This window comes from Rhinatrema bivittatum, chromosome 6 (genome assembly GCF_901001135.1).
Source record: "Rhinatrema bivittatum chromosome 6, aRhiBiv1.1, whole genome shotgun sequence".
Lineage (NCBI taxonomy): Eukaryota > Metazoa > Chordata > Amphibia > Gymnophiona > Rhinatrematidae > Rhinatrema > Rhinatrema bivittatum.
The window spans coordinates 82805865-82826933 of NC_042620.1; the positions used below are offsets into that span (position 1 = coordinate 82805865).

The 21069-nt window shown below is 43.6% G+C and overlaps 1 protein-coding gene across 3 annotated transcripts in view; it reads left to right on the top strand.

Annotated features, from left to right (window-relative positions):
- Positions 1–21069, top strand: part of GPD2 (glycerol-3-phosphate dehydrogenase 2) — a 516322-nt gene that overhangs the window by 79275 nt on the left and 415978 nt on the right. For 2 of the 3 annotated variants that reach the window (XM_029605520.1, XM_029605522.1), the window contains exon 3: positions 2274–2381. In XM_029605520.1, the coding sequence (XP_029461380.1) occupies positions 2280–2381 (102 nt within the window). In that variant the 5' untranslated portion in view covers positions 2274–2279. Of the gene's footprint in view, positions 1–2271; positions 2382–4597; positions 4632–21069 lie in introns of those variants that run through there. The other variant, XM_029605521.1, reaches the window with a different exon arrangement.

Below are 21069 nucleotides of genomic sequence, written 5' to 3' on the forward strand. Positions count from 1 at the left end.
TTGTGAGTTTAAGGCAATTTCAATATCATTAATAACCTCTCGAGATTCCTCAGGCTCAATTGAGGGGATTGACCCCTTATAGCCAGGAGGAGATGGTATATCGGGTGCCCCCGGACTTAGAGATATTTCAGAGGCCAGGTGAGGGAGATTTTGCTCACAATCATCCCGCACAACGGGGGATATTTGAGAAGATTCCAGCCAATCTGATACCGGTCTTTGTCCAGGTATAGAAGAAACAAGCCGTTAAGCCCGTTAAAACGGGCTACATCCCTCTGTCTCTCACCTCCCCCTCTTTCTCTCTCCCCTCACTCTTCACCACCCCCTCCCTCACCCACTCCTCCCCACCCTCCCTCTCCTATCACTCAGTCCCTCCCTCCCACTCAGTCTCACTCACTCCCTCCCCCCTCTCTCCCTCCCTCTCACTCACTCAGTCCCACTCACTCTCACTCAGTCCCCACTCCCTCCCTCTCCCTCCCTCAGTCCCACTCCCTCCCACTCAATCCCTCCCTCCCCCCCCTCCCTCTCACTCCCTCCCCCCTCCCTCTCACTCACTCAGTCCCACTCCCTCCCTCTCTCTCCCAGTCCCACTCCCTCCCTCAGTCCCCCCTCTCCCTCTCACTCAGTCCCTCCCCCTCACTCAATCCCTCCCTCCCACTCAGTCCCTCCCTCTCACTCAGTCACTCCCTCCCTCTCACTCTCTCTCTCCGTCCCTCCCTCCCACTCAGTCCGTCCCTCCCTCTCTCGCTACCGCCCGCTACCGCCGCCGCTCGCTACCGCCGCCGCTCGCTACCGCCGTCGCCGCCCGCTGCCGGTACCGCTGCCGCCGCCCGCTGCTGCCACTGGACGCCGCCATTTTTTTTTCTTTCTGAAGCTGCCTCAGAGCGACGTGCTCGCCCGCACATGCGCGGTAGAGCTGGTCTCTACTGCGCATTTGCGGGCCGTCGGTCACAGGCCATTTATAAGGTAGAAGATATTTGAGACAAGGTGCAATTTAGCCTTTCTCTTTGTATGAGGCATATTACTTTCAATATAATTTAACCTGAACACTTCAAGGTACAGTTGAGAGTCTTGTACTATTTATCAAAGTGTAATGAATCTCAGTGGAAAGGAAGTTTTTGCAGAGAACCTCAACAAAATCATTCTAGGAAAATATCAACTTACAGTTAAATGATTCCAGGCAATTCAGGCAAATCAGGCAAAGCCAGGCTTAAGCCAGACACACCTGCGCGTGCCCCTTAGGCGCAAGCGGCTTTGGCGGCGCGCCTGGTGTCGACTGCGCACCGCTGTCGGCAGAGTTTTAATAGTCCCGCCTCCAGTTTCGGTTCGTGGCAGCCGGGCAATCACTCTCCGCCTCTCCGGGGCTTAGAAATTGCCTCCAACCCCCAGTAAGGGCAGAGACAGGCAATAGATTCGATTTGAGATTCCTTTCACCAAAATCCTTCTCAATTAGTCTTTTAATTTTAGCTACTAGTTAGTAGAGCAAGGGATAAAAAGCCCCTATAGTTCTAAAACATTTATTTATTTATTTATTTAAGTTTTTTATATACCAACATTCAAGACGGTGGTCCCATCTGTAACACTGATTGAGTGACTTGGCATGTCCAGATTTTCTCTTGCATCCTAATCTCAATATGTTTGATGCATTATTTCCCCCTTTCTTAATCAAATGGAATCTCTAGTGTTCACTACAAATTGTGATTGAATCGTCCTTAAGCCTAAAAAAAAAGGCCCTGATATGATCACAAAGGCCCTGATATGATCACATTTTGATTCAGAACTTTTCTTTGTATTGCAGTAAATTTTGCTACTGTTGCATCCACATCACTTTTATCTCTAACCAGGAGTTTGTGCTGTGTATGTTGACTGGTGCTATAGAAATGTTAAGTAATAGTCATAGATGGCAAGTTTAGTGTCACTAGTGATCATTGATCTGGCTCTTGCTTGCCTGATGCCATATCCTAAAAACAGTAGCTGCTTTGGTTGCAAGCTTGTGTGCTTGACAATTACTCTTAATCTGACATGGACTAGGAATGAGACCTTGATATAATGCAGCTTTCCTTAATAGCTTAAGCTTTTTTTCATGTATTTTTTTTTTCCTAGCCTTATACAGTCTGCTTTTTTCCCTAGAGGTAGGTTTTCATGATGTACCTACAACAGTGCACAGCACAGTGAACAGGTTTCCTTGACTGACACACACAAGGTGTTCATGTTTTCTCAGTGTTGTAGAATGAAATACAAAATTCAATTTGGGATATTTCTTTTTCCCTATACAGTGAAAAATGGCATTTCGAAGAGTAGTAAAAGGAACTGTTGTTTTTGGAGGAGGTGCGCTCACAACAGTTTTTGGTCTTTCCCAACTGGCTGAATATAGAAAGAAACAGGTATGTAGAAATATTTTATGGAAATTAGAAATTGATGTTTCAGTGATCATGTATTAATTTATTGGACTGAGGAATAACATACAATGTTTTCTAATTACCCAACTAGCATTTTAGATTTTTGTAAGGCTATCCTTTGAATGTTTATACAGCAGGACTTGTGTTTTGTAAAAATTATAGCAATTCAGAATGTTTATTTTTTTTAGTTGATATTTATATGTAGTATAATGTAGTAAACATTTTATAATGTCTTATTAGAATATTTAAATTAAAGAACATTAGCAAAACATGACTGGTGTGGTCAGAATTCTAATCATACCACAACCATGAAGGCTTTTCTCCCATTCTGTTTATTTAGGAAAACAGTTTAGAAAATCAGGTCCTTAGTGCAATAAGAATGTATTCCTTTAAAAGTCACTTCAGCTTGGGTAACTGAGAAAACTAGCTAGATTGAAACACAACCCCCATGAGTGTGCAACCTGAGAAATTTGGTGCTTGGTGAATGCCAATTGCCAAGGAAATATTTATTCAATCTTTCCCATATTACAAATCATATCAAGGAACTCTACATCTGCATAGTTTTCTGATAGACTAACACATGATTGAAGTGCAGCCGAATACCAAGCACTTATAGAAATGCACAACGAGAATTTCTTTAATGTAAAAGGCATTTCCATAGTTTGAGGGCACATTTTGCTGTATTTTAGCACTCTGCCACTGGGTAGCACTTTAACCTTATCTGACTTTGATTTCTGATTTAAAATACACCCCTTTTTTTTAATATGAAATTTAAAGCCTCCCTTTTTAGATTTGCAGATCGTGCCATACAGGTTTCTTATGCAGTTACGCTGAAATATTTTCAGCGATTGTCTGGGGAAGAGGTGGAAAAAAAGCAAGACCTCTTTTAATAGGACATACTTTAGTTGAGTACAGAATGTGTCCATGCCTGTGTTCATTTTATATTCTAATGTATAAGAGTATTGTCTTCAGCTGTACGTTTTTATGGTGGGGAATTAACTCCTATGATATAGCTAGCCTTATAAAATAGTGTTCTAAACTACAGGTTACCTAATGCCTGAATCTGGCAAGCTGCTGACCTTCTTCCTCTTGTGGTCTAGGTGTTACTGTAAAGCATCTACAATATTAGGTAGAATCATTTCATAGTTGGACTGCTTTGCTTGATGGGTAATGGCTAGTAATAATGAAATCTGTTAGATATAACCTGCTTCATGAGGAAGCTTCATTTCAGTATGGAAAAAGCATAGAAAAAAGTCAAGGAAATAGAAAAAAAAAGAGAAAGTGAAGGAAGGACAGCTCACTGCTTCAACGGCAGGGGGAATGAATAAAAGAGGATTATATTCAGACAACAACCAACAAGGACTAAATTGCACAGGCTGGGTAAACAAATAAGCATGGGAGTAGCTTGGTTATTGCGGCGGTTACTACCCCTAACCTATTAGGCTTGATACTTCACTTTGATGCAGCTCCAGTACTGCTCTCTACATCAATGGTGGGGGTGGAAGGAAATTAGAACCAAAAAGTTACCAATAAGGGCCCTGAACTCAGCAGTCAGAGTAACAGATAAGTATGAGAAAAATAAGTGTGAAAGCTTGCTGGGCAGACTGGATGGGCCGTTTGGTCTTCTGCCGTCATTTCTATGTTTCTATGACAGTGAAGAGATCATATAAGGATAAAGCCATGAGGTGAAGACAAATGAAGAGAACAAAAACTAAGAGCAGTGAAAAGTGTTCTGGAAATTTTTATTAAAATAAATTAGAACTAAAAGTACTGTGGTAGCCTACCATTTTAAAAACTTTGTTGAAAGAAAAATTACCAAGTAGTTGGATAGAGGGTATACTGTTATTAGACTAATAAATGGTTTAAGTTGCAGTGTTTCAGGACTACTAGAATCCTTTTCTCAAGCAATGCACTTTTAACTGATAGTCCCTTGTATAGGAGGAAGGAGTACAGAATATGAATCCATTGCATTTCATTTGCATGTTGCTAAAGGAGTTACGGACTGTGTGAACTAAGTGACTACATGAAAAGTGTGTTAAATAGATGCTAACACTCATAGTATAGGACTGGAAATAAGATAAAATACAGATGTAAATTGATCATTGTTAAATATTAAGTTGATAACTTGGACTTTATCAACTTGGACTTTATCTTCTAAATGGTTGATAGCTGAAAAATAATTTTGTATTGTCCCCGTTTAGGCTTATGTTCAATACATCAAATATCTTCATAAATGTAAGTTTGTGTTCTTCTCTCCCTTTTTACATCATCAAACTCCCTCTGTTTTACTTTTCTTACTTTCTTTCCTCTTTTCCCCAGCTGCCACTCACAAATGAGACTGCTTTTTCTAATTACATAAATGTTTGTTTATAGCTTCATTTGTAATACTACTACTGCTGCTTATTCTATAGGGGCAGATATAATAAAACTCGCAATAAAATTGGAGAGAGATTTTAGCATGGGTTTTATTAAACCGGGCATTAAAAAATAAAATAAATAAAGGTCCCTGTGGATTGCAGTAAGCTAATAACATGCAAATAGACCAGGTGTGAAAAATCACGCTTATTGATTCGTGGTCCATTTGCATGCCAACCTGCACTAATTAAAAAAAAAAAATAATCCTTAACCTCTCCAGTGGGCCTGATGTGGTCAGGCCAGCCAAGTGGGTTGGCCTGGCAAGTGCTTTCTCCCTCCCCTACATGACAGGAACAAAATATTAATTTATTCACTCCTTTACTGTCTGCCTATTTGGTCCCTCTACTGTCACATGTTAGTGAAAGGACCAATTGGCTGTCAGTGAAGGAACAACCCTGCTGGAGGAGGTATGGTCTTCTCTGGCATGGATTCCCGGGTGGGGAGGAGGGATTTGGAGGACTCTAAATGGCTGACTTAATTTCTTAGGCAGAAGTGGACCTGGATTGGACTGGGACCTGCTGGGCTGACTTCATATAAGAGGTGAGAGGGAGGGAGAACAAACCTGGACTGCCGGACCAGCCCGGTCACACTTTAGGGAGTCGTTCGGCATGCTAAGGAGGGAGGGAGGACTTGCCAGGCTGGCTTGCTGGAAGTTTAACGCCTACGTGGTGAAAGGAGACATGCTAGGCAGCCTTCCCACTAGCGTGCTTTCCTTGCATTGCAGGGTATTTATTTACAGATTTATTTTTTTTTTTGTTTGTTTTTCCTCCTAGGACAAGCAGGATGGTAGTCACATACATGGGTGACGACATCGGATGGAGCCTGGCAATTGTTAGTCTCTGGAACTTTGACTAGGCACACTGACCATACCCAGCATACCCTATAACACGTGGGGTCCCTCTTCAGTCTCTTTCTCTTTTCCACGGAGCTTTTGGCTTGCAGTTTAGTGAGCTCGTGGCTTTTCCTTCAGAAATGGCTTCGGAAAACTTTTCCACCGGTAAATTTTTTTTTTTTTCGCGTTCCTCTGCTGAGTCTCTCTCTCTGCCTTTCCATAGGCTCCTTAGTCAGGCTTTTCGGCTATTTTGGTAAGTTTATTTTTGTACCATTTTCCCGCCATGGCGGCTATGCCTCTGTGCCTGCCAGCTTCAACCGTCTGCCATCACCGCTATTGTTTATCCCCCTTCTTTTCGTTCCTCATGGCATAGTCTGGTTTTTCGTCAGTGCCCCCAGTGCCAGAGGACCATGTCCATTATGGACCCTCATGGGGGTATGTGTCCTCTGCCTGGGGGCATCGCATGACATCTGGAGTTACCGCTTGTGAGCCCAGATGACCCCCAAGGGCAATCATGCTTGACTCGATAAGATGAAAAAACTCTTCGGGTCAAGAGAAGTCAGAGACATCATCGGCGGTATCAGCACCGGTGGACACCATGCCATCAACATTGGTGGGGCCATCGGTTCTGTCGATGCTGGCGGATGGGTGCGGTGGGGGCTGGCCCTATTGGTCTCTTCCAGGTCGAGGACATCAGGTTCATAGTCATCGATCTCTGCGCTGGGGAAACACTGGGCCGAGCAACGAGGGAAGCAGAGTAAGTATTGGCACTTGTCACCATGCACAGTGCCGGGCTTGCAGAGGCGCCGGCTCATGCCGTGATGCCCCCAAAGCAACCCCTATGGCATGGAGTGCCAATCTTCCATCGATGCCAGGGGTCTGCGACTGTCTTCACCGGTCCTGGTGCCAGTTGCTGATCCACCTCGGGAATCTGAGGAAGATGTGCCTCCCAGTCGGTGTTGGCATTGGCAACTTTTGAGGAGGAACTGGAGTGAAGAGTCCAGCTGGCAGTTAAACGAGCGCTGCAGGGCTTGGTACCCTTGCTTGCACTTTCCTTTCTGGAACCGCTGCTGGAATGGCTCAATGTACTCATCGGTGTGTTACCGACCCAGCTGGCATTGATTCCTGGGAGGCTATCTATGCCTGGCGGTGCACCAATGCTTCTCCTGACAGATACGGTGATCATTGCCAGTTCCTCCAAGGAGGAAGCTCCATCGAGGCTGGCAGGAATGCTGAGGCCTGCAGCCCTCCTGTCCAGAGCTACTGGGGCCAGCATCGGTGCCCATGCCTCTGGATGAAGGTCAAGCACCTAGGGCCTCATTCCCTGTGGACCACGGTGAGAACGAGGCTTTATATGACTCCTGGGGGGATGACACTGCAGATTGTTTCTCAGAGGACTCTGGCTCTTATTCAGTTTACTTTATGGTTTACAAAAAGGATGGTTCCTTCAGGCTGGTTTTAGATCTAAATCAGTAGTTACTTTCATGTCCCCCACTTTTAAATGGAGGCATTAAGGTCTGTGATGGCCTCAGTGAGGCAAGTGGAGAACTTTGCTTCCCTAAATTTAGCGAAATATATTTTCACATTCCTATTTGGATTACATACTAAAGCCTCTTAAAGTTCTCCATCTTGGGACATCATTTTCAATTCCAAGCATTGCCCTTTGGCCTAGTGACCACGCCTAAGACCTTTACCAAGGTTATGTTCATAATGGCGGCAGCTCTTTACAAACAAGACATGATTTAATGGAACACAGCCAACATGGATTTACACAAGGGAAGTCTTGCTTAACAAATCTGCTTCATTTTTTTGAAGGGGTTAATAAACATGTGGATAAAGGTGAACCGGTAGATGTAGTGTATTTGGATTTTCAGAAGGCGTTTGACAAAGTCCCTCATGAGAGGCTTCTACGAAAACTGAAAAGTCATGGGATAGGAGGCGATGTCCTTCCGTGGATTACAAACTGGTTAAAAGACAGGAAACAGAGAGTAGGATTAAATAGACAATTTTCTCAGTGGAAAAGGGGTAAACAGTGGAGTGCCTCAGGGATCTGTACTTGGACCGGTGCTTTTCAATATATATAAATGATCTGGAAAGGAATACTGGAAGATTGGGCATCCAAATGGCAAAAGAAATTTAATATGGACAAGTGCAAGGTGTTGCATATAGGGAAAAATAACCCTTGCTGTAGTTACACGATGTTAGGTTCCATATTAGGAGCTACCACCCAGGAAAAAGATCTAGGCATCATAGTGGATAATACTTTAAAATCGTCGGCTCAGTGTGCTGCAGCAGTCAAAAAAGCAAACAGAATGTTAGGAATTATTAAGAAGGGAATGCTTAATAGAACGGAAAATGTCATAATGTCATAATGTCTCTATATCGTTCCATGGTGAGATCGCACCTTGAATACTGTGTACAATTCTGGTTGCCGCATCTCAAAAAAGATATAGTTGCGATGGAGAAGGTACAGAGAAGGGCAACCAAAATGATAAAGGGGATGGAACAGCTGCCCTATGAGGAAAGGCTGAAGAGGTTAGGGCTGTTAAGCTTGGAGAAGAGACGGGGGAGGGGGGGATATGATAGAGGTCTTTAAAATCATGAGAGGACTTGAACGAGTAGATGTGACTCGGTTATTTACACTTTCGAATAATAGAAGGACTAGGGGGCATTCCATGAAGTTAGCAAGTAGCACATTTAAGACTAATCGAAGAAAATTCTTTTTCACTCAATGCACAATAAAGCTCTGGAATTTGTTGTCAGAGGATGTGGTTAGTGCAGTTAGTGTAGTTGGGTTCAAAAAAGGTTTGGATAAGTTCTTGGAGGAGAAGTCCATTAACGGCTATTAATCAAGTTTACTTAGGGAATAGCCACTGCTATTAAATGCATCAGTAGCATGGGATCTTCTTAGTGTTTGGGTAACTACCGGGTTCTTTTTGCCTGGTTTGGCCTCTGTTGGATACAGGATGCTGGGCTTGATGGACCCTTGGTCTGACCCAGCATGGCAATTTCTTATGTTATGTTCTTAAGGAATTATGGTGCACCTCTACTTGGATGATTGGCTCATAAGAGCCACAGGTTCTCAGAAGCAGTAGTCCAGCTCTTGCAACAGCTGGGATGGATAATAAAACTTTTCAGAAAGCTATCTGGAGCCATCTCAGTCCATAAAATTCCTAGGAGCTTGTTTTGTTACGAGGGAAGGGCAGGCCATGACTCCCAACAGAGTATCCATGCTGATTCAAGGGATACAGTCCTTTCATGGGGCAGAACTTATCCAGAGTTTGGGACTATTTCCAGTTACTTGGCTTTATGACAATAGCACTGGATCTTGATCATTGGGCCAGAACTCACATGAGACCATTACAGCGGTCCCTACTGTCATGCTAGTCGCACTCTTCACATGATGTTGGCTGCAGATGCCTTCAGAGGTGAAAAGAAGCCTGTATTAGTATGTTCAGCCCTCCAATGCGTTTAAAGGAGTAGTTTTTGGAGTTCCTCCCAACTGCATTATAATTTCCATGGATTCCAGCCCAGATGGTCCAGGGACAATGGTCAAAAGAAGAGTCACAATGAATGATAAGCTAGAGATAAGAGCCATCAGGTTAGTTCTCCAATACTTTCTTCCTTTACTGAAAGGGAGAGCAGTCAGAGTAATGTCAGACAATGCCATGAGTGGCATTTGTAACCAAACATGGGGGCACCTGCAGGCATACACTAGCGCAAGAGGCAGCCCAGCTGTGCGAACGGGCAGAAGAAAATCTGCTCCTGCTTTTGGCAGCACATACAGCAGGGAAGGACAGTCGCCAGGCTGACTTTCTCAGCAGGAACAGGCTAGACCCAACAGAATGATACCTGAATGTGGAAATCTTTTAGATGATAGTGGATCGGTGGGGGGAGCTCCTGGGCACAGTGCCAGTGGCGACAGTAGAATACCAAGGTCAATGTGTTTTTCAGTTGCAGAGTATTGACACACTTCTGTACCTATGGCCACATGTTATTCTATTGTATGTCTTCCTATTGTGGCCTCTGGCGGGCAGAACGATGAAAATAATAGAGGGCCACTCTACCACAGTAATACTATAGTAGCTCAAGATTGAGAAGATCTTGGTACACAGACCTAATGAGGCTGCTGAGTAGAAATGTGCTATGCTTTCCCAAGGATGAGGGCTTCCACCGGCAAGGGCTGGTCCTAATGGGCATAAAAGAGGTGGGTCCTCTGTCTTAGTCAGCTATGGAGGAGGGAAATCACATATGTATTGACTGGTCTAGCAAGACTCAAGGAAATAAAATTATCAGGTAAGTATAATATAAACTCACCCTGATTTCTCCCCCCCCATCATGAATCTCTCACTCACATGTTCCATCCCATGAACCCCTCACCTTGGATCATGATTCCTCTCCCTATATCCCATCACTCACCGGCTCCTATTATTTTCAAACAGCGTCATGCTTTAAACCATGAGGTTCAAAGCGCAACATTCAGGCGCTGGAGGAGGTGTAAGGCTGCTGTCGTCCTCCTGTTTGAAAATAACATGAGCTGATGAGTGAGGGGATACAGATGGAATGGCAGGGGGAGGGGGGAGAGGATGGGGGAATTGATTGCACCATCCATTGCCACTAGTGTTTTTTTTCCAGGGAGGGCAGGTAGGAAAGAGAGGGGAAATGTGCAGTCCATTGCTATGAATGCTATTCTTTCCGGCAGAGTAGGCAGGAAGGAGACAGGTCATGCACTGTCTGCTACCACCAATGCTTTTGATAGGGTCCCTGGTTTTCTGCAGCAGTTTAGCTAAGATTGGCCAATTCCATGGCAAGGGTTGACTTTTGTGGCCCTTATTGTGTCTGCACAATCACGGGAGACCGAGAACCCTAGTAATAAGGAATAGCAGAATTAATGTAGGAGAGTAGCAGAAGCTTGCATTACATGCAGAAGTGGATTAAGAAGCTAATGTAATATCTTGAAAAGAAGTTACATGCTCATATTGACATTGGAGAAGGTCATGCAGCTGACTTTTTTTTTTTTATATTATATATTGTAGTAGAGAAATGCTTCAGTGGAAGATCTGTGAGGAGCAGATTGTAGTAGTCTTAACTGGGAGGTGATAGATTTAATAAGGTTTTTGGTAATGAGATCAGAAAGAGAACAAATTTATATAGAAAGAAGCAACACATTTTAGCAATGTCTTGATGCATGAATAGAGAAAGGATGTTGAAAAAGATTTCAAGATTGCAGATAGTGAGTTTCCCCAGAGATGGAGGACAGAGCATGTGGATTTAGGAAGAAAGTTGTTTTGTTTTTTTTTTTGTTTTGGGCATGATAAATTTAAGGTGGCAATGTCAGGCAGACTTAAATTTGAGACTGGATGCTTGGTGAAAGTTCTGCTGTAGAGAGGTAAATCCTGGAGTCATTGATGTAAAGATGGCACTGAAAACCTGGGGAGAATACAGATGCACCAAGGGAGCAAGCATAGAGGGAGAAGGACCCATGACGGAACCCTAAACCATACTGACTGATAATGTGATAGCAGTGGAGGATCCACTAAAAATGAATGGGATAGTTAAGAGCAAAGCTAATAAAGAACAGAGTTAAAAAATTTAAGGATCGTATGTCAAAGAGTAGATGATGATCAACGGTGAAACAATCAACAAATGGGTTAAGGAGGATAAAGATTGAATAAAGGCCTCTGGCCTTGGCCATAAAAAGGTTGCTGGAGACTTTGGCAAGGGTTATTTCCATGGAATATAGTTGATGGAAGTCAGATTGGAATGGATCCAAAATTATTTCAGATATAAGAAAGTCAAGGCAACAGATGTGAATGGCAAGTTTGAGTATATTTTATGGGAAATAGAGGAAGGTGTTGGGGCAATGATTAGGACAGAAATGGTCGAATGAAAGCGTTTTTGAGGAGTGGTGCGATCACAGCATATTTGAAGGCAGTGGCACTGTTGCAGTGGAAAGTGATAGATGAGGGTACTAGAGAAGTTTTGGTAGCTCTGCTGGCTGACCTTTTCAATCTTTCTTTAGAGTCAGGAGTACTTCCAGAGGACTGGAGACAGGTGGTTCTTACTATTCATAAAAATCAAAGTAAGGAGAAGGCTGGCAACTACAAACTGATTAGTCTATCTGTGCTAAGCAAATTAATGGAATCGCTGTTAAAACAGAGAATTGATGTAGTTTCTGAAATCCAATGGATTGCAAGATCCAAGGAAGCATGTTTTTAACTGAAGTAGAGTCGGATGTATCTGATCAATTTCTTTGACTGGGTGACCAGAGATTTGTAGCAAGAGAGAGTGCTAGATATTGTGCATTTGGATTTCAATAAAGTCTTTGATACATTTCCACATAGGTGACTTATAAATAAATTGAGCACCCTTGGGATGGGCCCTAGGGTGACTGACTGGGTTAGAAGCTGGTTACATGGGAGGTGCCAAAAGGTAGAGGAGGTGTAATTAGCAGTGTGCCTCAGGGATCAGTCCTTGGACCGGTTCTTTTCAACATTTTTTGTGAGTTGACATTGCAGAAGGTTTGTCTGGGAAAGGTTTGTTTTCTTTTGCCGATGATACCAAAATTTGTGACAGATTAGACAGGAAGGTGTGGAAAATATGAGGTGGGATCTAGCAAAGCCTGAGGAGTGATCTAGGGTCTGGTAGCTAATATTTAATGCTAAAAATTGCAGTATTATGCATTTAGGAGCACAAGGAAGAGATACAGTATTGGGGTGAAATAATTCTGAGCACAATAGAAGAGCGGAATCTGGGGTGATCAGATCATAAAATGTGAAGGTGAGTGGATAAAGTGATGGCAAAAGCCAGAAAGATGCTTGGCTGCATAAGGAGAAGAATAGTCGGCAGAAAAAGAGGTGATATTGCTCCTATATAGGTCCCTGTAGAGACCTCATTTGGAATACTGTGTACCTTTCTAGACACCACACCTTCAAAAGGATATAAACTGATTGGAGTCAGTCCAGAGGTGGCTACTAAAATGATTAGTGCTCTTCGTTTTAAAGCATATGGGGACAGACTTAAAAATCTAAACATGTAGAGCAAGGGTGCTCTTACTGGTCCTACGGGCCCCCCCCAGCCAGTTGGTTTTTCAGGATATCCCTAATGAATATGCATGAGAAATATTTGCATATACAGGAGATAGTACATGCAAATAATATGCATATTTATTGTATTACATAGTAAGATATTTCTAAGTCATTTGTTCATGTTGGATGTTCCTTGCCAACATGGTTTTAATTTCATGTTACTAAAACAATAACCAGGTAAATACTATACTGTACTTGTGTGCACTTTTGGTTACCCCATCCCAAGAAATATATAGCAGAATTAGGAAAGATATGGAGAAGGGCAGCAAAAAAATGATAAAAGGGATGGAAGAAGGCTAAACAGGTTAAGGCTGTTCAGCTTGGAAAAGATGACTCAGATGGGATATGATAGAGGTTTATAAAAACATGAGTGATGTGGAACCAGTAAATTGGAAATGTTGTTTACCCTTTCAAATAGTATTAGGGCTTGGGGATGACACATGAAATAGGTAGCATAATTTAAAATAAATTGGAGTAAGTATTTTTTCACTGTGGCATCTTTTGCTGTAAGTTGTAGTCAAGTCATCTAGCATAGCTGAGTTTAAAAGGGATTTGAATGACTACTTGGAGGAAGAGTCAGTCCCCTTGCATAAAGTATTAGGGACCATTGCTTAAGCATGACAGCTAGTTGCTAGACTTAGTGCTCTTGGTTGCAGAGGAGAGAGCCCTGGTGCATGTCCTGCATCCAAGAACTATCACTGCAGTGAACAAACTACATATGTTGGAGGGGAAAAATCTCTGTGTAGTTAAAATGAAGGCTCATGGTACCAGATCCCAGTCTTGGTTCAGTTGAACTGTAGTTACAAAAGAGCAGAAGGAAACAGAGTAAAAAAAAAAAAAAGTACCGGAACGCTCTGAGCAAAGCTCCCTTTAAGATGCGCAGAAGACTGCTGACCCTTTTCGTTGCCTGGCATGCTTCAGCCATCCCATGGTTTAAACCACATTGGGTGCTAGAGTCTGCGGGAGCTGCTAGTCCTGCCCCATTTAAAGTGTGGAAGGGCTGGAATGCGTATGGCAGGAAAAAAGGTGTTGGCAGTTTCCCATACTTTAACGGAGCATTGCTTCTGAGGTCCTTGTGCATAGGATTTGATGAGAACAACATTAATTTCAGCTCCTACAACAGCAAAGAAAATGGGACTCAACCACTGGTCCGATTTGCTGCTAAAATATTGTAGTTTATAACAAGTGAAAATCAATCTAGTTTGTATTTTAGACACTTTACAAATACTATTGCTCTGTCACATTTAGAGTATTAATTGTAATGATCAAGTTAATTATAAGGAAAGGGAAATGTATTATTGTCATCAAAGAAAGTGCCACTTAGATTATTACATTAAGAATATCTTGGAGTATTTCATCTTTAATCACAAGACAGAAGTTCTTATCTGAACGTCTTACCAGGATTTACTCAAGCTAATGTTGCCTTAAGTGGTTTTACAATTAAAAGATGATTAAGTTATTGTAATTGGGTGTTTTAATTGACTAATCTGCTGTGTAGGTTCATGAGCAAAATACATTCCTTAGTCAAGTTATTGAAGGTTCTTTAGATTAGTTAAGAAACCAAACCACTTCAATTATTCCCTCTTCCTGAATATAGTCTCTGTCTAATTATGTCCATCGATACAAGAGACGTGAGGTTCTCTTGTATATTTAGCATAAAAGTCAGCAATTATGTCCTTACTTTAAGAAACCTTTTATTCCAATTTGGTGATCTAGTAGAGATGTAGAGTCTGATGTTCATGGGTTTGAAGACATTAATTAATGCTGAATTTGACATAGCATTGGGAAATCATCCAAGATGTATTCTGTGACCACCATTTCTTGGCTTTCAGAACTGAAAAACAAGATCTTTTGGATAATTCTAGAACTGGCAGAAAAAAAGACAATTTGTAATACTGAAAAAAATAGTATATGGTGAAAGGTTGTTAACTTTTATTTTAATAGGAAATGTTGCTCTATGAATTATGTTGAAAAGGGTCATGAAATGTACTAGTTGTGACTCCTTAAGAATGTGAGAGGTGATCTCTTGTCTCACAGAAAATACAATTTGTTTTTCTCCCCTTTAATTATTTGGTGCATTACATGCAAGATGCTGTATGCTTATGAGAATACTTTATAGGAAGTGAGATGGGTACATGCAATCTGACAGTGCCTTTGTTATAGTTTCCCAAGCAAATTTGTTGGCACAGCCTTCCTTATATCTTAATGAATGGACACATAATAAATACACATTTGTGAAATACTTATGGGGGGTGGGTGTAGTTTTTCAAACTGTTCGCATTAGGACAAAGGCTGCATGTACTCTTTAGCTGTCGACTTTGCCCCAGATTTCAAAGTGAAAGTATGCATGTACTTTTGCTGTGAAACTTGCAGTAGGTGCAAAGTACCCTTGAGCATTTGCATCTGTTTTGTATAGGTACTTTTAATGAAAAATTACATGCATAGATGTGAAAATGCACTTTACATGTGGTGTGTTGCTTCCAGGAGCAGTGCCTCTCAATGTGGTTTAAAAGTGCACATGCTGTGGAATAACCTGTCTGCTCTTAGCTGCACTGAGGGAAGGCAGCCTGTTCAAGTACAGAAATTGCTATCTACACAAATGGCTTTGAAAATTGTCTTCCATACTATATTAGTCATGGTTGTTGCAAAGAAAAAGTTCATTGTACTAAGACATTTCCCTTATTCCGATATTTCTGGAAAAACAGATTTCTAACACATCATATTAAAATGCATACAAGTGAATTTCTAAATTGTTCAAACTGAAATTTAAAAATGTTCTGTATACATTTCTGAATAATTGTAAAGTGGACAATAGAAATTTTAGTTTAAAAAATGTTTCCATTAATATAAACTACTATTGTAATGGGGAATATCACTATAGCAGAATTTTTCTCATAGTATAGTACGGTGAAACTTTTTTTCAGTGTAATGGAACGGACAGTGTTAAAGTTTATGGCATCCAGCTGTATTTAGGATAAACAATGAATTGAAAATCTTTAAATCTAACCTGAAAACCTGGCTCTATAAACAAGCTTTCAACAAAGAGAAGGAGAAAACCAATTGATTAACATGGACGCACCGAACAAACACAAGTTAATTTTAATTTTGTACTGCTGATAAAATGTCATACCAAACTGATTAGCTTAACTTAAACAAAAAGCTTATTGTACTTTACTGTTACCATACTATGATGGCACATGATTAATTTGTAAACTATACCACTCATATTTTTTATTGTGCCTATATGTAAACCGTTGATCTAAAAGAATGAGAAAAAATTTAGTGCTGGCGTCACAGCCACATGTAAAAATGTCAAAAAGCGATAAAGGATGTGTTTTAGTGTTATCAGCTCTGAACCCATATTGTTGTAGATCCTAAATCAAATGTTTCTCTTAAAAAAAAAAATAATAAATAAATAAAAAAAAAAATCTTGTAACTGCTTCAGGACAGTTTTTTCTAGAATTTTTGAAACAAACAGTAAGTTTGGAATGGGTTTGTAGTTATAATTGTCAGGAGACGGGTTATGCTTCTTTAGAGCTCATCTTACATGTACAATTTTTAGAGAATCTGGAATTATTCCTTCGTTCAAGGGCAAGTTACCAGTTGACATAATTAAGGAGCAATGTCCTTCCTAAAGTATTTAAGGATGCATTATAGTATGCATTTAACAGGCAAAAATTAGTTTTTTAGTTCCCAATGATGGTGCATATATTTTCAGAATACACTTCTTCAAATGATTCCTATAAGACCAAATTGGGGATTCTGACATTTTCTTGTACAGGATGGGATAGCAATGTAGGTATTAACATTTCCATTTTATCAACAAACAATTGCCCTATTTTATCAGGCTCCACATTAAATTTCAAGCTATTTGTCTCCCTAACTGTAGTCAGACTGACAATATAAACTAGCTCTTGAGAACGATTTTGGGCAGACTGAATTCTTTCTGAGAAACATACATTTAATCAATTTTTGTTCTGTATTCATTTCGACAAATATGCTGGTTTATCATAATCTGATACGGATTTTCTCACAGGACAAGCAGGATGGTTGTCCTCACAAATGGGTGACATCGAGGATGGAGCCCACCACGGAAAACTTCTGTCAAAGTTTAAACAGAACTTTGACTGGCCCCTACTGGGCATGCCCAGCAAGGCACTGACCCTGCAGCCAGCAGGGGTCTCCCTTCAGTCTTCTTTTTTCCGCGCAGCAGTTGCCACGCGGTGAAAGGAGCTCTCTTACCACGTTCCTGACAGGAATTCGGTATTTTTCTTTCCGAAGAAAATTTGCCCCTCAGGGGTCTCCCTTCGACAAATTTTTGTCACCTCTGCGGAAACCGGTAAGTTTTTTGCCCTTTTTTCTTCGACTACCGTCGAATTTGGCCCTCGAGGCCTGTTGGCAATTACCGAGCCCGCGACTAAATTTGGCCTTAAGCCATGGCGACGGGGTTCCGTCGATGCCCGGATTGTACCCGGACTATGTCAATCACAGACCCCCATAGGGTTTGTGTTTTGTGTTTGGGTAGTGAGCATGATGTCCTGACTTGCACCAAATGTGCCCTAATGACACCTAAGGGTCGCAAAGCCAGGATGGAGAAGATGGGGCTCCTCTTCCATGCACCCACCCCAACGCCATCGATAGCATCGACGTCATCGGAACCGGCACCGTCGAAGTTGCACCACCATCGTCAACCCTCCGGTGACCGTCCACCATCGATGACTTCTCGGCCGTCGACTCCTGTCCCCTCCCCGGATGGGCGAGGAGACCGGAAGGACAAGCATCGCCATCGACAGCACAAGTCTCGGCCTGTCGAGGATCCACAGTCATCGACCTCTGAACAAGCCGAGCCACCGACTAAGAGGCCTCGTTCAGACTTGGCACCGTCCACATCTCGTTCGCAGGCATCGAGGAAACCCTCACCCTCTCGGGGTGTGGGAGCCGTGATCCCACCGGTTACGGTGGTCCCTCCGGCTCTGCCTCAGCCTCCCTCTCCCGTCGAGCCGGGTATTGTTACCCCTGGTCTCCGGGCAGAACTGGACCGGCTGGTCCAGGAGGCCATCGAGAAAGCGATGCAAAGATTCCAACCTCCATTGGCACCGTCTCCGGCACCGATTCCGGCACCGCCACCGGCATCGACCCCGGCACCGACTCCGCCACCGAGGAAGGAACCGACCACCGAACCTTTGGTGGAAGCGCTGGCACCGCTACTACAACGTATGGAGGCACTTGTACATGCCCTCCCATCGATGATTCCAGTAGCACCGACAGCGCCATCGTCTCCGACTGGATTTTCATCGGCGGGAGAAACACCGTTCCTGATTCCCCCTTCCGGGGTGGTCCCATCGGTGCCTTCTCGTATATCTCCACCGATTTATCCTTTGGCTCCATCGGTTCCAAGACCGGCACCGACTCCATCGGCAGCACCGAAACCCTCGATGCCGTTTCCAGTACCGATTGTACCACCGGTTCCTCCAAGGTTTCCTTCGATGCCTTCGGATCCTCAACCAGGTCCATCGGGGCTTCAACCCCCAAGTGATCCCTATGATACCTGGGGTGATGATACATCTTCTGACACAGATTTACCATCACCGCCTTCTCCTACAGAGAGTAGAAAAAGATCTCCTCCAGAGGATCTCTCCTTTATTAATTTTGTAAAGGAGATGTCCGAAATTGTACCTTTTCAGCTGCAATCTGAGACCGATGACAGACACCAGATGATGGAACTGCTTCAATTTTTGGACGCTCCAAAAATCATCGCTTCCATCCCCATTCACCAGGTGTTTCTCGATCTCTTAAAGAAAAACTGGGAATCTCCTTCATCTGTATCACCAGTTAACAAGAAGGCTGACTCCACATACCTCGTCCAGTCAGCACCAGGCTTTCAAAAGCCTCAACTGGATCATCGCTCTGTTGTGGTGGAGTCCGCACAAAGAAAAGCCAAGCGTCTCAAGCCACACTCCTCCACTCCGCCGGTCAAGGACAATAAATTCCTAGACAGTGTGGGACGGAAAGTGTACCATGGAGCTATGCTGATTTCTCGCATAGCCTCATATCAACTCTACATGATGCAATATAACAGAGCCATCCTTAAACAGATGCAAGATTTTGCTGACACATTACCTGACCAATACCAGCCACAGCTTCAGGCCCTTCTTAACAAAGGGTTTGAAGCGGGGAAGCACCAGATCAGAAAGGCTTATGACATCTTCGATGCCTCCACAAAGGTTTCAGCTACTGCCATCTCGGCCAGACGTTGGGCTTGGTTAAAGTCATCCAACCTTCGCCCAGAGGTCCAGGATCGTTTAGCGGATTTACCCTGCTTAGGGGACAATTTGTTTGGAGAACAAATTCAGCAAATAGTAGCTGAATTGAAAGATCACCACGAGACGTTGAAACAACTTTCTTCTGTTCCGTCTGAGGTTTCCTCCAAACAACCACTTAAGGACTCTAAGAAGTCGTTCTTTCGGCCACGCCGTTACTACCCTCCATCGGCCAGGCCTCGTCCAGCTCGATCCTCTACTAGGCCTCAGCCGCGTCAGCCTAGGAAACAAAGGCCTACTGTAGCCCCTCCTCCTGGGCCTGCGGCTGGCCTTTGACTCCCCTGTAGGGAACACATGCCAAACCCCTCTTCCAGACATTCCTGTAGGAGGTCGACTGTACCATTTTCTACAACCTTGGTTGCAGATCACCTCAGATCAGTGGGTGCTAACAATTATCGCACAGGGTTACCACCTCAACTTCATAACTCTTCCCGCAGACTCCCCGCCTCTTCAAGCGTGGAGTCTATCCACCCATTTGGCTCAATTACAACAGGAAGTGTCTCTTCTTCTGCAATCAAATGCTATAGAACCCGTTCCTCCCTCTCAACGAGGCAAGGGATTCTATTCCAGATACTTCCTAATACCAAAGAAATCAGGGGGACTACGTCCCATTTTGGACCTTCGAGCCCTCAACAAATACCTTCAAAAAGAGAAGTTCAAAATGGTAACCCTAGGCGCGCTGCTCCCTCTGCTACAAAGAGGGGATTGGCTGTGCTCTCTCGACCTCAAGGACGCTTATACCCACATTGCGATCACACAATCCCATCGCAAATATCTGCGATTTCTCGTAGGCCACGACCATTATCAATACCGTGTCCTACCTTTCGGTCTGGCTTCTGCCCCACGAGTCTTTACCAAATGTCTCGTAGTGGTAGCAGCATTCTTAAGGAAGGAAGGTGTCCACGTCTACCCCTACCTGGACGATTGGCTAATCAGGGCCTCCACCCAACAGATAGCTCAATCCTCCCTAAAATTGACAATTCAAACACTCCTTTCCTTAGGGTTTCTTGTCAATTACGAGAAATCTTGCTTAGTCCCGTCTCAAACCTTATTCTTCATTGGAGCAGACTTGGACACCTTACAGGCAAAGGCTTACCTTCCTCTTCAGAGGGTCCACACCCTAATGTCCCTGGCTCGCCAGCTCCAGTCTCAGAACACTGCCACGGCTCGCCAGTTCCTCATTCTCCTAGGACACATGGCATCCTCGGTTCAAGTCACTCCCATGACCCGACTAGCCATGAGAGTAACACAATGGACTCTACGACACCAATGGATTCAAGCTTTTCAGCCTCTGTCCTCCATAGTCACAGTCACACAAGCGCTGCGCCTATCCTTAACCTGGTGGACGACTCAGGTCAACCTCCTTCAGGGCTTACCTTTTCTTCCACCGGATCCGCAAGTAATCCTAACCACCGACGCTTCTCACATCGGTTGGGGAGCCCATGTGGACGACTTTCAAACCCAAGGGTTGTGGTCCAAAGAGGAAGCCGAACACCAGATCAATTTCCTGGAACTTCGAGCAATCCGCTATGCGCTCCGCACTTTCAAAGATCATCTCTTTCATCAGATGATCTTAATCCAGACGGACAACCAAGTGGCCATGTGGTACATAAACAAGCAGGGAGGCACAGGCTCCTTCCTTCTGTGTCAGGAAGCTGCGCAGATCTGGGCGGAAGCCCTCTCCCACTCCATGTACCTCAGGGCCACTTACCTGCCGGGAGTAGACAATGTATTGGCAGACCAGCTGAGCCGTGTCTTCCACCCACACGAGTGGTCACTCGATCCTCTGGTAGCAACCTCTCTGTTTCACAAGTGGGGTTCTCCCCGCATAGACCTCTTTGCGTCCCCTCAGAACCACAAAGTGGACGATTACTGCTCTCTCATTCGGAGCCAGCACTCTCGGCCGAGGGATGCATTCTCCCTCAAGTGGACAACCGGTCTGCTCTATGCATTCCCTCCACTCCCTCTTGTGTCAAAGACTCTCGTGAAGCTACGCCAGGACGGAGGAACCATGATCC